Raw genomic sequence first — 15926 nt, 5'->3', positions numbered from 1 at the left:
TTGTGCAGAAAGGCACAAAATAAAATTAAATTAAAAATACACAGGCTGCATCGCTTTCCCCGCCCAGTTATCTGACTTTTGTATCCCAGCCGCATCAGCACGATGTTTGTTGGAGACAAAAAATGCCCCTGCTTCATGCTAGCTTCGGAAAAAGGAGGCTTCTGGTCTTAGAAAGCCAGAGAGCGGCGTTTGCAGCAGCCCCCATTTTGTGTTGAAATTGTGCCTGCACAGTTGAGGGCAGCTGTTTGAAACCCACAAACCGAAGGAGGAGGAGGAGGAGGAGCAGAGAAAGAAGCCTCTTGATTTGTGTATGAATCTGAAGGAGCAAGGGGAGGCATTTGAGCGAGGTTTCTTTTTAAATAGGGATTGCTTTTTTCCCCCAAAGTTGGGAAAATATAAACTGTGCCCCTTGCATTTATGAAGACTGTCTCTGTGTGTGGGGGGGGTGCACACGTCTGTAGGAGACCCAAATGTGACATTTATTTCCTGAAAAGTTAAAGCCACGAAGAGTTTTTTTTTGTTTTTCTTTTTGTTGTCCCATTGCTTTATCTTTTCCTTTCTTTCTTTTCTTCTTCTCTTTTCTCTCTTTTTTCTTTTCCATTCCTTTCTACTCTCTTTCTGTCTTCTTTCCTTTCCTTTCCCTTTCCCCTTTCCTTTCCTGCCCTTCCCTTCTTCATCCATTTACCCCCTTCCCTCCTCCTTGCGTTGTCTTGTTAAGGAAGGATTTATATACTGGAGTTGATGGAGGGCAGCTTTCTTTCAGCATGTTTTCTGCTCTTGAGCAAACCATCTTGGGGTGATAGTTTCCTTCCAGGGAAGTTTGACTCACTTGTATCTGGAATCTGTCAGAAATAAGAGCTTGAAAAGGTCAGGACAGATCACCAAAGACAAATGGTTAACCCAGCCAGTCTTTCTGCTAGCAGAAACAAATAGCTTTCCTTTGGACCGAAGCTGAAGGAACAAAAACAAAACAAAACCTGCTGGATTCGTGGAAGAGCTGTTCCACCTTTCATCCCTCGCTCCCTTCTCGGCGGCAGAACCCGTCTCCGTACAAAATTGTAGTTGTGTGTTGTTAATTTTATAATCCTCATATGAAGTTTTGCTTTTTTAAAAGGGTAGTTTCTCTGCACATCACGTCTCTCCTTCTGCCTCAGCCTGGGGGGGGGGGCGTCAGTTCCCCCATAATTGACTCCCCCCCCCTATGCAGTCAATTGCCCAGCAGCTGTTTATCTACAGGTAGTCCTCGACTTAACAACCACAACCAATGTTTCCGTGGCTAAGCGAGACATTTGTTAAGCGAGCTTTGGTTTCCCCACCCCATGTGTTCCTTTTCCATCTGCGTCTGGGGATGAAATGTGACACAGCGTTGGAAACAAAAGGGCCTATTTTTTTGCAGCCCGCTCTAGGAATTTTATTTTGGCAGGAAGAGGAGTAGGTTAAGAGCACGGAGCTATTAGAAAGGGCGGGGTGAAGAGGGGCAAGAAATAATCCCTTTAATCCTCTGACTGGGTGATGAATAGGGTGCACGAACGCAGTAAATCTTCTCAGATTTTATTTTATTTCTCTTTTTTTTCCCCCAAGAGGTAACTGGACTTCCTTTGTTTTTCCCGGAAGACATTTTGCTTTCCATCCAAGAAGCTTCTTCGGTTCTTCTTGGATGAGAAGCGAAACATCTTCCAGGACAAACAAAAAAAGGTCCAGTTGCAAGGTCTGCAAGAAAACAACCAAGTTCAGAGAGTACCAAGGAGTCTTCAACAATAAAGTGGTTAGTTTGAACTCTACGCAATGCGGGCTTGATCATGAAGGCCGGAAACCATCATGCCCCTTAAAGCAGCGAAAAAATGCTTGTTGGGAAGCACCCAGCTAGGCAGGGAGGAGGAATCAAGCAGGAAATTAGCCTTGAATTCTTGCACAGTCACAAGAGATCCAGGATTGCCCTCCCCTCGTCTCTACGGAATCTTCTCAATCTGTTCCCAAAGGAAGAAGGCAAGCAATCTAGGAAGATTCCTGCATTATAGGCGGAAAACAATAAAGTAGTTAGCTTCAGCCCGAAACGGGTTGATTTGATTACTCGCACCCGACATTACCAGAACTTAAGAATAGCATATTAGTTCACACTCGGCCTGTAAAGTATTGTTCCAAATGTGTGTTTCCAAGGCGTTGGGGCAACACCCGGCACCAACACACAAAAGGGGAGGGACCAGGCAGCCCAGGAACCCACCTCAAAAAGGATGCGCCATCTAACCAACGCAGGTGTTCCCTGCTTTGTGCGCCAACGATGGACTGATAGGGGCCGTAATAAATGGGAGGGCACCTCCACCCTTTGCCGATAAAAATAATAGAAAGTTTCAAGTGCTTTCCAGGTGATAAAGGGATGGGAAGGGGGGGCCAAGGACCCCCTCCAAGATGGTTCCCCCTACCCAGCCAGCCTCGGCCTCCTTTGGTGTGCGTGCACACACACACACTCGTGAGCCAAGGAGCCAAAAGATTGATGCCACGAGAAGTGACCTTGGCATGTGGGAGCAGTTGGTGATGTATGTATGAGCATCTCTCCGCTAAATGGGCCCAGATTTGTACCGCTAATATACATGGAAGCCCAGAACCACACTCTGGATGGCAATAAATCAACAGCCACTTTGGCTGTCATTTCTGGTTTATATTCTACTATTGTTCTATCACTTTAATTCATGTCACTATCATCTGTTCATCTGGAACAGTTTTATATAATTTTCCACTGGAGCTACCTGACAAACCCGATCAAATTAACACGGGCGCATTAATGCGGTAGACCCCGCCGCGGCGCGAGGAATTCGAGAAAAAGAATTGTGTATTTTTGTTCTTTTTTTTCTCTCTCTCTCTCTTTTTGGTTTGGTTTGGAAGATCGAAAGAAAAGAGCAAAAACCCCAGCCGTGTTATTTACACTTATTTTAATTGTAAACTATCGAAGGGACGCACCCAGGAGGGAAAGAGGATCTGGTTGATTTGCATGATAAAAGATCAGGAAGTCTTCTGATTTTTTTTTTATTTGTTTGTTTTGTTTTAAATTGGCCTCATTCTTTGGGATTTTAAAAACAAGACTTTTTTTTTTGTGATATTTGGTGATTTTTTTTTGCAAGGAAGATGGGTAGATTTTGAGCTATTAACGATGAAGCTGCCCGGAGTGAAAAGTTGCAATCAAAGAGACCTTTTTATTATTATTATTCTAACGAAGAAAGAATCTTGTGCTCTCCTGTTATTTCCACCCTCCTTGCTTGCTTTGGGGCTCTTGACCTGACGGGTAATTGGAAGAAGGTCCTTCGTAAGGGGAGGGGTAGGCACCGGTGACAAATTGCGTGGCTTGATTAATTGAAACGTGCCTTTGCTGGTGGAGTTGCTGTGGCTGGCTCTCCCGGAGTGGTCAGCTTCCAAATGAAAGTTACGCTACATTTGGCACCCGCAGGAGCTAAGGTTAACACAACACGCGGGTGTAGGTTCCCCTTCCCCTCCCGTCCTTCCAATGTCAAGCCAGCACTTGGACAGTCCACAAACAGGAGACGTAGCAAAGATAGGAGAGAATGTCTCTAGCGCAGGACTCCTTGGTGCTGTCTTGAGCTTGGAGGGAGGAGGAGGAGGAGGAGGAGGAGGAGGAGGAGGAGGAGGAGGAGAACTATGGAGTCCTTAGTACTCTCTGAGCTTGGCTGATTTCTGGCAGACATTTGGTTACCCAACTAGGTGACATCATTGTTAAAAGGAAGAGGGGTTTGTAGACAGGAAGAGGAGGACAACTATGAGTAACTCTCTGAACTTGGTTGACTTCTTGCATCATATCATGACTGAACTAGGTGATCAGTGTGAGGAGGAGGAGGATGGTGGGGTCCTTGGTGGTCTGTGAGCTTGCTTGTTTTCTTGCAGACGTTTCATTACCCAACTAGGCAATATCATCAGTGCTAGAAGGAGTGAAGTTTGTAGAGGAGGAGGAGGACTGTGGGGTCCTTGTGTTCTCTAAGCTTGGTTGTTTACCTGCAGACAAATCCTATTCTTTATTCTCCAATGGATTCCTGATAGTGAGCTAATACGTGATTTGATGGTTTTATTCTCACATTCAAAAATGTGTTTCCCTTACCTGGCTATTTAGAGAATAGCTATTGGCTATTTAGAGAAAAAACACAATTTTTTTACAAGGATTGTCTCCTAAAATGTGGAGTGGTTCTCTCCCCCCCCCCCAAAAAAATATTTCTCACTTACACCAGGAAGCAAATCCAGCTTTCTTTCAGGCTCCTAGCAGTTGCTTTAAATACAATTGGCTCCTGTTTCTGAATTTTTGCTGTCTGTAGACAATTGGATGGATGTCACCCCTGTCGCTGTTTTCTTGAAAACTTCAATTTTGTGTGTTTCGATCACCTTCTCTTCTGGGCTGTGCAAAGGCTACTTAGCAAGCGAGCAATAAAACCCAAGAAAGCAAATTGACTAAGGAATTAGTAAAACTCTCTTTGGACGGGCTTCTAATTCCACCGTCTCAGTTTCCAATTTTAATATTAAAAAAAAGGCGGCAGGACCCTCCTCAGCTCACTCAAGACTTTCTATAGCCACGAAGCTTGGCGTGGAGACAAAGAAAAGCAGAGAATTTGTTTCATTTTATTTTTGCAAGAATTAGACTGTATTGGACGTGAGACCTCTCTTTTGTTGTGATGGTTTCGCGATGATTTTCCTGATCGAAATAAATTGGGCAAAACGAGTCCAAAACAAAGAGCCGTTTCTGACTTCTATTTTTTGCCGTAAAAGATCTTTTTTTCCTTCTAAAAAACAGAAAGAAAGAAAGAAAAAGAAAGAAATAGAAAGGGCTCCGGCATCATTTTGACTCTAAACAAAGGAATCGCCTCTCTCCCCCCCCCCCCAGTGTGTTGCTTTTAAATACTCTTGATTCCTTTTCCCTATTTCTGGGGACGACCTTGACCTATAACTCCTGACCTAAAAATGTAATTACTTTTAAGTCTTTCCCTGCACAGCTGCCACGATGAAAAAGTGTAGAGAGAGGTCTGGGCACCGGTGTCAACAGAGAAACCTTGTAATTGTAACTTAAGCAATGAGACTGCCGGTCTGTTGCAGCTCTGCACAGAGGCAAGGTTGTTGTTGCTTTGGAGAAGAGGATTGTATTGGAAGGGTGTGTGTGTGTGTGTCCCCAACCCATAATAGAATCTGTAATAAATTACCCAGCCTCTTGCGGAGTAAATTAACTTCTCAGGTTGCTGTTTGGGCATGTTGGAACAGTGGAATAATGGTTTAAGTCTTCTTCTTCTGATTCTTCTTCTCCTTCTTTCTTGGCTTCTCCATCTCTTCTTCCTCTTCTTCCTCTTTTGCCTGATCCCTCTTTCTCCTGTTCTTCCTCTTCCTTGTCCTCCATCTATACCTCCTCCTTTTTCCTCCCCTTCTTCTTCTTCTTCCTCCTCCTCCTCCTCCTCCTCCCAGCATGAATACACATACAATGCTGGTAGTCACGAACACCTCTCTCCTACTAATGGTATGGTATGTTGTCACACTCAAAAAAAAATGGGGGGGGCAGGACATTTTATTTGCTTCTCCCGTGCCTGAATGTGACGTTTCCCTTCCTCCTTTGACTGACGTTCTCTGGGTCCTCAGGTATTTCCGGCGACAAGGTGGAGGTCGATCCTGTGACCAACCAGAAAGCCAGCACAAAGTTCTGGATTAAGCAGAAGCCGATCTCCATCGACTCGGAGCTCCTTTGCACTTGCGATCTGGCTGAGGAGAAGAGCCCAAGTAAGCCCCCCTGTCTTGTCTTTCTGGTGCCCTCGTCTCGGTGTCCCCTGGTCTCTTTCCCCTCAGGAGCCAATGGACAACTGGACAGATCCTCCAAGTCTTCCTTGGGCCAGTTGAACCCTTGATGGGCGCTCACTGGTATCTTAACCAGCTTCCCCAATTGACTTCCAGATTGGTGAAGCAGGTCCCAGAATTCCTTAGCCCAGCCAGCCATTTCTCAGCTGAGTGGAAAGTTGTAGGGGACTCTCCAGAGGAGAAGGAGAAGGGGAAGGAAGAAGAAGAAGAAGAAGAAGAAGAAGAAGAAGAAGAAGAAGAAGAAGGAGGAGGAGGAGGAGGAGGAGGAGGAGGAGGAGGAGGAGGAGGAGGAAGAAGAAGAAGAAGAAGAAGAAGAAGAAGAAGAAGAAGAAGAAGAAGAAGAAGAAGAAGAAGAAGAAGAAGAAGAAGAAGAAGAAGAAGAAGAAGAAGAAGAAGAAGAAGAAGAAGAAGAAGAAGAAGAAGAAGAAGAAGCAGCAAACAAACAAACATCTGGGGGAAGCAGAGCCGAGACCACCCTCTCCCAATTCTCCCCATCTGAGGGCACCTTCCCAACGCACGGAGGTCAAGCCTTCTTCCTCGGTTGGGCCTGGCCGAGCCTTCCAGATGCTGCAACCTCCGCACATCTGGCAGGCACCCGAGCTTGGGAAAGAGCTGATCTAGAGAGAACTCTGATGTGATGTCATAACACAACTCGCTTTCTGTTTTGATGGATGTCACGTTTCTGTGGACCTGCCGGCTTTGATCAAAACCAGACCGCTCCAGATCATAAGGCTTGCGCGTTCATCAAAGGAAATTAGTCTTGAGGTTCCATTACGTGGTTTTGGTTGAATGTTTAGCCAAGCAGATAGGATGCTGATGGCGTTGACCCAACCTTTTTTGGGCTGGCCCTGGGTCTGTTCTATTCATGGGCCTGTTCTACGGTGGACGGGGGGGTATTTGGAACCGGTTCCCAACCTGTCCCTTCCCCCCCCCAATAATGTTAACGAGATATTAAGAGAATCAAATTTCCTTTAAATTATGCTTTGCCCGGGGACATAATCACATTAAGCTTATTATGTGGCTTCCTTAAGACTTTATATTATGTGTGCTTAATTGAGACATAGGGCCTCTTTCTGGGGGCTATAAAAATGGCAGCTGATTTTATTAAGGCTTAAATCTTCCTTCTTAACAACAAGACGCTTCCTTCGCCCGCGATTCAAAAACCGGCAAAATCTTGAGGGATGATTCCAAGAAGAGAGCTGATTGAAAAGGAGCCCTTTGCAGAGGAAATGGTTGACCAGATTCTAATAGGGATACCGGAGGTTTGACAAGACTCGTAAGGAGAGCAGGCAGAGCTGAGAGGGTGGCATTAAACGTGCCATTAGCTTAGAGTCGTTATGTTGCCACCAACGGTCCCTGTCCAAACCCTCCTGGATTCCATTGACTCTTCTCTGGTGCCGATTGAGTACTGAACTTGAATGGACTAGATTCTTGCACATAGTGGATCCTTGAGTTACACCACCAAGGAGCCCAAAACTTTTTTAATTATCTTTTTTTGGCCACAGTTCTTAAGCAAAACAAGGCTGTCCTTAAGTGAATCATGGGGTCGAATCTGGCTTCCCTCCTTGGTGTTGCTTGTCGGAAGCCGGGTGAAGAACGCTGAAAATCTCCTGAAAAGTCAGTGTTGTTTTCCCTATAGGATTATGCTTTCCCCCCTATAGGATTGTATGAGATCTTGGAATCAGATCAAATTCTGGGGATCTCTAGAAATCTGGGGCAGGGGATAGTGCTACTGGCAGCCTCCCCCCTTGTGCTGGGTGGCGCCGAGTTCCAGGAGGGCAGTTTGAGTCCCTTGGGTGAAATAAGGCAGTAGGTCTGATTTGATAGACGGCTGGTTTATTATGCTCAGGGATGCCCTTATTTGGAAAAAAAAAAGATTTGCAAAATCTTTTCCTGTGTGTTCACACGCCTAGCCAGGCTAAGGAAACAAGTTGATTATCAGCCTGGCAAGTTCATACCTTGGGAGAAGGCGTCTGTTCCTAACAAAAGAGCAAAAAGTGTCTCCGTGGGGGTGCAATGGCGCAGCCATCCGTTTGTGACACTTGGTGGCTGCCTGTGGTGCGGGAAGACGAGATGGAGGACGGTTGTGTTACAAGAGATAAAAGCGGGGGAACAAAATATATTGCAGAACTCAAAAAGCTTTATCTCTCCTCGGCCTCACTCCTTCTGCCATAATTCATTTCAAGGAAGACCTGGGAATAATTTTTGATGTAAACTCTGAGGCAAACATCTATCACTTTGCTGATAAGATCGCGGGGCAGGCTAGGAAGAGAGAAGTCATTCCTTCATCAGCCTCAAAACGTGAACATCCCTTCCACCAAGTTGAAAAGCAACCCAGGAAGAAAAGATCCACAGGGTTCAGTTTTGAGGCAGCTAAATCAGAGGACGGTGGTCCAGACTATCATCAAGTTGAGGACAAGAACCAGATTTTGTTTAATGTGAAAAGGAGGAAGAGGAGGAGGAGGAGGAGGAGGAGGAGGAGGAGGAGGAGGAGGAGGAGGAGGAAAAGAAAGAGGAGGAAGCAGGAGTAGGGAGAAGGAGGAAAAGAAAAAGAAGGAGAAGGAGGAGAAGGAGAAGAAGCCTTGTCGTCGTCGTCTTCTTCTTCTTCTTCTTCTTCTTCTTCTTCTTCTTCTTCTTCTTCTTCTTCTTCTTCTTCTTCTTCTTCTTCTTCTTCTTCTTCTTCTTCTTCTTCTTTCTCTTCTCCTCCTCCTCCCACTCCTTCTTCCTACTCCTGCTTCCTATTCCTTTTTCTTCTCCCCTTTCTCCTTCTTCTCCTCCTCCTCCTTCCTTCCTTCCTTCCTTCCTTCCTTCCTTCCTTCTTCCTGCCTGGTGGCTGCTCTTGGCTGCTAAGGTACCCTCCCGATCGCCATTCCATTGTTGTGCCGGGGCTTAACAGAATGTTAACCTGGTAATAGGCACAGGGCTTTCCCATTATGTCTCTTGCTATTGAGCGGTTCTGCATGGCTAGTTAAGGAGGAGAGCGAGAAGATTAATGAAAGCTGCCTAAAGCCAGAGGATGAAGGAGCAACACTTCCCCCCCAAGAAGGCATATTAGTGCCAAAGCAGAGTGCTGCTTCCCCCCCCCTTATTCCCCCTACACACAAACACACACACTTTTCCTCTACCCTGCAACCTTTGAACCCCTTTCCCTTCAAGAGCTGCCAGCAGAACTGACAGTTTGAGAGATGTGGCTTCATGGGTCAGTCTTCCTTCCCATTGAATTCGCCCTGAAAAAAGACAGGGGGGGAACCCTCCTTTCCCCCCCACACACACACAAACACACACAGGCACACAACAACTTTCTCCAGCATGGTTCAGGCTGGGTTTGTGATAGAGTCTCCGGTGTTGTTCGTTTGCTTCTGGGGTGATACCCCAGAGACATTTAAAGCCAAAGGTTTCATGGGCTGCTGCCGAGTCCCAGTTCGCACCAAGGGGGGGATTGGGATCAGAACTCAGTTCAGAGGGGCCGAGCTGCGGACATCGTAATAATTGGCTAAATTTGTACGCAGCCCGACTGCCTAACGGTTTTGGCTGGCTCCCAACCCTCGGTGAAATGACAGTAACATCCATAAAAATATAGAGGAGGAAAAAAAAATCACAATCTTTTCATCGAAGAGAAGAAAATATTTGTAGTTCAGGGTGGAATTGTGGGGTCCTTGCTGCTCTCTGAGCTTGATTGCTTCCTTGCAGAGGTTTCATTGCCAAGGTAGATAACATGGTTTAGAAGGGAGTGGGGGAGGAGGAGGAGGAGGAGGAGGAGGAGGAGGAGGAGGAGGAGGAGGAGGAGGAGAGGACCCTGGGGTCCTTGGTGCTCTCTGAGCTTTGTGGTTTTTCTTGCAGACATTTCATTACCCAACTAGGGAACATCATCAGTGCTAGAAGGAGTGGGGTGTGTGGAGAGGAGGAGGAGGACTGTGAGGGTCCTTAATGCTCTCTGAGTTTGTTTGTTTTTTTCTTGCAGACGTTTCATTACCCAACTAGGGAACTTCGTCAGTGTTAGTAGGGGAGTGGGGTTTTCCCTCCTTGTAAAGAGATTAAACTCGAGTTGATCGTTTCAACTCACCCGAATAGAATGCTTTCCTGCCAGTTTCCACCACCACCACCACGATCAGCACCTGTAAAAGGGGAGAAGAATTGAGCTTAAAAGGAGAGATTTTTTTTTCTCTCCCGTTGCAAACAGGGTTAGCAGCAGCTTATATCCTTAGCAACCACCTGCTTTATTTAAGATCATGAACTGGGCCACGAGGCCTTGACGCTGGTCCTTGTATTCCTCCCCTTATAGTGCTCCTTCCCTTGTCCCAGTGATTGGCGGTGAGGGTAAACCTCCCCCCCCCAACTGCTATGGCCCAGGCTGGAGAAGGAAATTTGTTTTTCCTTATTTACTGTATTACAGTGATTTATACTCTGCCATTTCTCCTGAAAAAACTGCTTTCCAGTTAGCTGGGCCGTCTTACAAAATCTATAAACAGATGGCCTTAACCTTTCGCAAATCAGGTTAACAGTCTGGAGAAGTTGAGAAAGGGTGGGTGGGTGGGTGGGTGGAGGGAGGGTGGGAGATTATATGAGGTTGGTCCTTAGCCTTCCAGAAAATGGGAAGCAGACTCCTCAAAACCATCCCAATATATACTGCAGTAGAAACAATGACAATAGAAATATGCGTGCTGGGGTTCACCCTCTCCGTCTGGCCGCTCAGCTTTTCTCTCTCTTTTTCTCTCAAGTTTCCCCACCTGTAAAATGGGAGTATTGTATGATTGCCTTGGCCCAGGCACTTATGTAAGACTGTCACGCTCTTGCTGAGACTCTCTGTTTGATGTCCTGATGTATAGTCTCTCCGAAGTAGATTACTAATAGGTTAAATATAAGGCACGGTTGCTGGAATTGGGTATGCCTAGTTTAATGAAGAGAAGGACGAGGGGCGATACGATAGCAACGTTCCAGTATCTCAGGGGCTGCCCCAAAGAAGAGGGAGTCAAGCTCTTCTCCAAAGCCCCTGAAGGCAGGACAAGAAGCAACGGATGGAAACTCAGCAAGGAGAGAAGCAACCTAGAACTAAGGAGAAATTCCCTGAAATTAATCAGTGGAACGGTTTGCCTCCAGACGTTGTGAATGCTCCAATACCGGAGACTGGACGGCCATTTGTCTGGAATGGTATAGCTGGGGGTTGGGCTAGAAGACCTCCAAGGTCCCTTCCGACTCTCTCCTTCTGTTATTATTCAATCCCTTTCAAAGTCTTTCTCCATCAAAGACGTCTCTCCCCTGTCAAAAGCAGCTTTCGCTGGTCCTCTTCCCTTCGTCCCTTCTTCCCCCTCCACCGCCCATTTAATTACGCCGCCCAATTAAAACCTCCTTGCCATGTTCGGATTCTCGTCTTCTCGGACTTGAGTGGGTCTGACATTTACAAGGCTCGGCTCTCAAGCAGACAATGGCGTGATTGATGAGGTGCAGGCGCCGGAGAAGGAACCGTTCCTCGCAACGTGGAAAGGATGCTTAGTGCAATTTGGTTTACTTATTATCTCTTCCAAAACACGAGGGGAAGCAGGGCAGTTACGGAGATGCAGCTCGGAAGGGGAGGAGATCTGTAGCGTTTTGGCCCCTTGTCGTATTTTTCAAGACCTCTGACCTCACGAGAAAAAAAAAACAGACAGCTCGAAAAGCCATAGTAAAGAAGTGCCCCTGCCTGCAAAAATCAACAATTTCCTGGATCTTAGGGCAATGTGCAAGAGTTTATAAGTTGGACCCCCAGAAGAAACTCACACTCATGGTAGAGAGAATAACACACAGCCTTAAATTTGAAGGGATGCCCCAAAGAAGAGGGGGTCAGCCTATTTTCCAGAGCACCAGAAGGCAAGATAAGGAGAAACAGATGGAAACTAATCAAGGAGAGAAGCAACTTGGAAACTAAGGAGAAACTTCCTAACGGTGGGGACAATTAACCAGTAGAACACCTTGCCTTCAGACGTTGTGGGCGCACCATCACTGGAGGTTTTTAACAAGAGATTTGTCTGAAATGGTATAGAGTTTCCTGCTTGAGCAGGGGGGTGGACTAGATGACCTCCAGGGTCCCTTCCAACTCTGTTCTTCTGTTATTCCGTTAAATTACTTGACTGACTGTCCAAAGACAGTCTTTCAGTTCAGAACGAGGCTCCTGAAATTAATAAAACCAAACCCATTTATTGGCATGCCTTCGTTTAAGGGTGATCATAACCTCAAACACAAGGACAGGTGCGTGCATTGAAAAAATCTGGTGCTGGCTGTGATCGTTGGACTTGGAAGCTCTTATCCCAGTCTGGATAACGCCCTTCAAACAATCTGGGTGTAAACTAGCCATTGCCAAGCCGAGATTCTAGATGCTCCTGCGTGCCGAAGACCCGATCGCTCCTTCTTGACAGGTGCGAGCACGCACGCCTAGTGAGATGTGTCATCCGTGATGGATTGAACCCACAGCCTCCTGTTACTCTCTGCACAATAAGCGTTATTGACATCCCTGACTGGGTAATGGCCTCCGAAAAGGGCTGACTCTTTCAAAAGCTAAAAATAAGAATTTGAAATAAAGTTCCACGTTCTGCTTCTGTCAGCGGCGAAAGACCCCGAACTGAAAAGGCGAGATAAATCATCAGGTTCTAACGCGGGAAGAGGGCGAGCAGTCAAAAGCTGGGCCAAGGGTCCTACTATAACAGCCTGCCGGCAACGGAAGGGGGGGTCATTGGCTGCCCACTAAGCTGCCAGGCCCCTTTTGGGGGGGGGGACCCTCCCCTTTCCCCCTGGGCTGTGTCCATATTGTTTACCTTTTGGGGGGGTTACATGGAGCCCATGTTTAAAAAAAAAAGTCCTAGAACCCCAAATTATCTCTTTAGGTCAGGATTATCCAAGGCTTGGGAACCTTAAGACTTGTGGATTTCAATCCTGGGTCAGTCATTCGTCCATCAGACCAAAATTGCAAAGTCATAATTCCGGATTAACCTGGGATGACAGGGTTGGATTAACCTGCCGTGATGAAAAACTGAAGATCTCCAGGTTTGCTGGCCCTATCTCAGTTTATTTGGGGTTATTTGGAGAATTAACTACTGTAAACAAGATTTCAAATCTTATTTACTCCGGGAAAAGCAGATAAATCTCCGTGAAAATGACGAGGCTATCTCTGTAGATAAATTCATTCAGACTTTGGGACCAAACACATTTTTTAATAAATAAATAAATGGAGAGAATGGCTTAATACATGAAATCTGAATTGCCAGTGTTTGAATGTTCGTTGAAATATTCATCGTTTATAAGTTGCGGTCAAGACGAAATGTTTGTGGGACGGTTTAAGAAGTTCACTAATGGCTGTTGATTTATTTATTCCTCTTTCCATGGATAAACAAAGAGGACATTTTAACCAGCAACAAGCTCATATTAGAGCTATGTTAAGGCTAAGGGAACAGGATTGGGGTGCCATGGGCTGGGTTAGGCCCACGGTTGAGAGATCCTCCATGCGCCCATGACTGCGCTAAATGGGAGAATATAAGTTTCCTTAGTGACTGTCCACTCACATGTCGGTGAACAATATTTGCTTCCCCTCTTCTGAGGAAGCAATATTGAGGAGGGGGAGATACTGATGGCTCCTCCTCTCCCCAAAAACCACTCCTGTGCCCGGAATTGAAGTGACAGGAGAAGGATGTCATTTTTCCTCTTCGCCCGTCTGTTCTGCCGATGGTATGCAAAGCTCACCATCTGTGGGTCCTCTTCCCCCTCCCTTCCCCACAACACAGACACACACAAAAGCGCACAGGCGTCTGTCATGCCCACCCTCAGCTTGCTGAAAGTTTCTGGAGTGGCAGCTCCCAAACCTTGCAAGGGGGGGGGGGGAATAATTTATTTATTTATCATGAAATTTTAACTGTCGTCCCTCTCGTATGCAAAGACGCCGGTCGTTGGGACGTTTTCCTCGACTTAACAATCATTCATTTAGTGACCATTCAAAGGGACAGTGGCCCTGGAGAAAGTAGCTTGTGACTATTTTCCCCGCTTAACGACGGTTGCAGCATCCGTGGGCTTTAATTTATCTTGGGAAAAACTGGTTAAAATGCCTTTTTGTACAAAAAAATACTGTAAAACTTTTGCCAGCCTCACCATTTTTGTTCCTTGTCTTCTTCTTCTTCTTCTTCTTCCTCCTTCATCCCTGGCAGGTCATGCAATATTTAAGCTCACCTATCTCAGCAACCACGATTACAAGCATCTCTACTTTGAATCTGACTCTGCCACTGTCAACGAGATCGTGCTGAAGGTAAGGGCCAAGGAAATGCGTGAGGTGCCCCATTTTAAATCCCTTTGACCCAGCAATTGCCAGATGGCTTAACCAATAGGGTAGAAGTTGGGGGGGGGTCCTTCCAGGGGTTGCCAGCCTAGATTCCCAGCCTCCCATGATTGGTTAGGCTGGTTGAAACAGGTGGTCTTCTCTCTCTTTCTTTCCTTCCTTCCTTCCTTCCTTCCTTCCTTCCTTCCTTCCTTCCTTCTCTCTCTCTCTTTCTCTCTCTCTCTCCCCCACTTGTTTCTTTCAGATGAACTACATCCTTGAATCCCGTGCCAGCACAGCCCGGGCGGATTACCTGGCCCAGAAGCAAAGGAAACTGAGTCGCAGGACCAGCTTCAGCTTCCAAAAGGAGAAGAGAATGGGGCAGCAATAAAGGCCGGGCTGGCCTGGAGCCAAATTGAAGAGACACTGGCTACTCTCGGGGCTGAGCAGGAGATGCCCTCGGTTGCCTGGGACTCAAAGAGAGCTTTCCGGCCTGGCGGTTGCTAGCCACCGCCAACCGCAGTTGCGAACGTTCGTTTTACAGATCAGCATGAAGAAGGCCGACGTTGTCGGCCACAGGTGTCGTCCTCGGATGGAAATCAAGAGCCATATCAACCCCAAGGAGAACGGGCTGCTTTCCGAGGCCTCCAGGAAGGGGCCCGTCTAGGCTTGATGTCACAATTGAATTTCTCTCTCTCTCTTTGGTTTGTTTTTTCTAGACCTCTTTCTTCTCTAGAGTCAGTGGGAAAGCTGCCGCAGGCTGGCTAGGCACTCAGCAAGGAGCCCAGACAGAGGCTGAACCCTGATGGGGGAGACTTCAATCTGTATCAACCCCACCCCCTCCCCGCTTTCTCAAACACACATCCCTCCTCCACTCCCCCAAGGGTGATCACTGGTGGTGAAACGATCCATTTTCTTTTAGGGAAGGGGGGGGGAACCCTCCACCACCAAGCCAACTTGTAGTACAAATGTACCCCCTTTTTATTACTAATAAACTCCTTATACTCTTTCTCAAGATTTATGGCAAGGTCTGATTCTTTCGGTAAGCGGGTGTGATGTTCTCTGTACAGATTGGGCCAGAATTTATTACTGGATTTTTCAGAGTTGGGGAGTGGAGAGAAGAGGAAAGGTCTTAAGAGGGGGGATGGGATGGAATAGAGAGTAGAGTAGAGTAGAGTAGAATATAGAATAGAATAGAATAGAATAGAATAGAATAGAATAGAATAGAATAGAATAGAATAGAATAGAATAGAATAGAATAGAATATACAAAGAATGGATGCAGGACTTGGGTTTGGCCAGTCTAAAGAAAAGAAGAAATAGGGGAGACATGATAACAGTGTTCCAGTATTTGAGGGGCTGCTACAGAGAAGAGGGTGTCAAATTATTCTCCAAAGCACCAGAGGGAAGGACAAGAAACAATGGTTGGAAACTGAACAAAGAGAGAAGCAAACTGGAATTAAGGAGAAACTTCCTAACAGGGAGGACAATTAACCAGTGGAACAGCTTGCCTCCAGAAATCGTGGGCGCTCCATCACTGGAGTTTTTTAAGAAGAGGCTAGACACTCACTTGTCTGAAATGGTATAGGGTCTCCTGCTTGAGCAGGGGGCTGGACTAGAAGACCCCCAAGGTCTCATTCTATTCTAATTCCAGGTTACTTCTCTCCTTGATTACTTTCCATCCGTTGTTTATTGTCTCGCCTGCTGAGTTGTTTGGCTGGTGTCAGCTTTGATGGTGTCCAGTCATCGTGTTCTTTGGCCTCCTGGATTCCTTTTATGCTAACTCTTCTAAACCTAATTGCTTTCTCCAGCAGACTCTTCCACAG

At 46.4% G+C, this 15926-nt stretch overlaps 1 protein-coding gene across 3 annotated transcripts in view; it reads left to right on the top strand.

Moving 5' to 3' along the window:
• The window catches only part of MAPKAP1 (MAPK associated protein 1), a 76435-nt gene extending 61319 nt beyond the window's left edge, over positions 1 to 15116 (top strand). For all 3 annotated transcript variants that reach the window (XM_039322909.1, XM_039322908.1, XM_039322907.1), the window contains 3 exons: positions 5617 to 5754; positions 13995 to 14092; positions 14367 to 15116. In XM_039322909.1, the coding sequence (XP_039178843.1) occupies positions 5617 to 5754; positions 13995 to 14092; positions 14367 to 14492 (362 nt within the window). In that variant the 3' untranslated portion in view covers positions 14493 to 15116. The remainder of the gene's footprint in view (positions 1 to 5616; positions 5755 to 13994; positions 14093 to 14366) is intronic.
• The last annotated feature ends 810 nt before the right edge of the window (positions 15117 to 15926 follow it).

Source organism: Crotalus tigris, unplaced genomic scaffold (genome assembly GCF_016545835.1).
Source record: "Crotalus tigris isolate CLP2741 ecotype Arizona unplaced genomic scaffold, ASM1654583v1 scf7180000024153.1733885, whole genome shotgun sequence".
NCBI classification, from domain to species: domain Eukaryota; kingdom Metazoa; phylum Chordata; class Lepidosauria; order Squamata; family Viperidae; genus Crotalus; species Crotalus tigris.
Note: the sequence above shows the minus strand (reverse complement) of the source record. Positions and strands in the feature narration are given on the sequence as shown.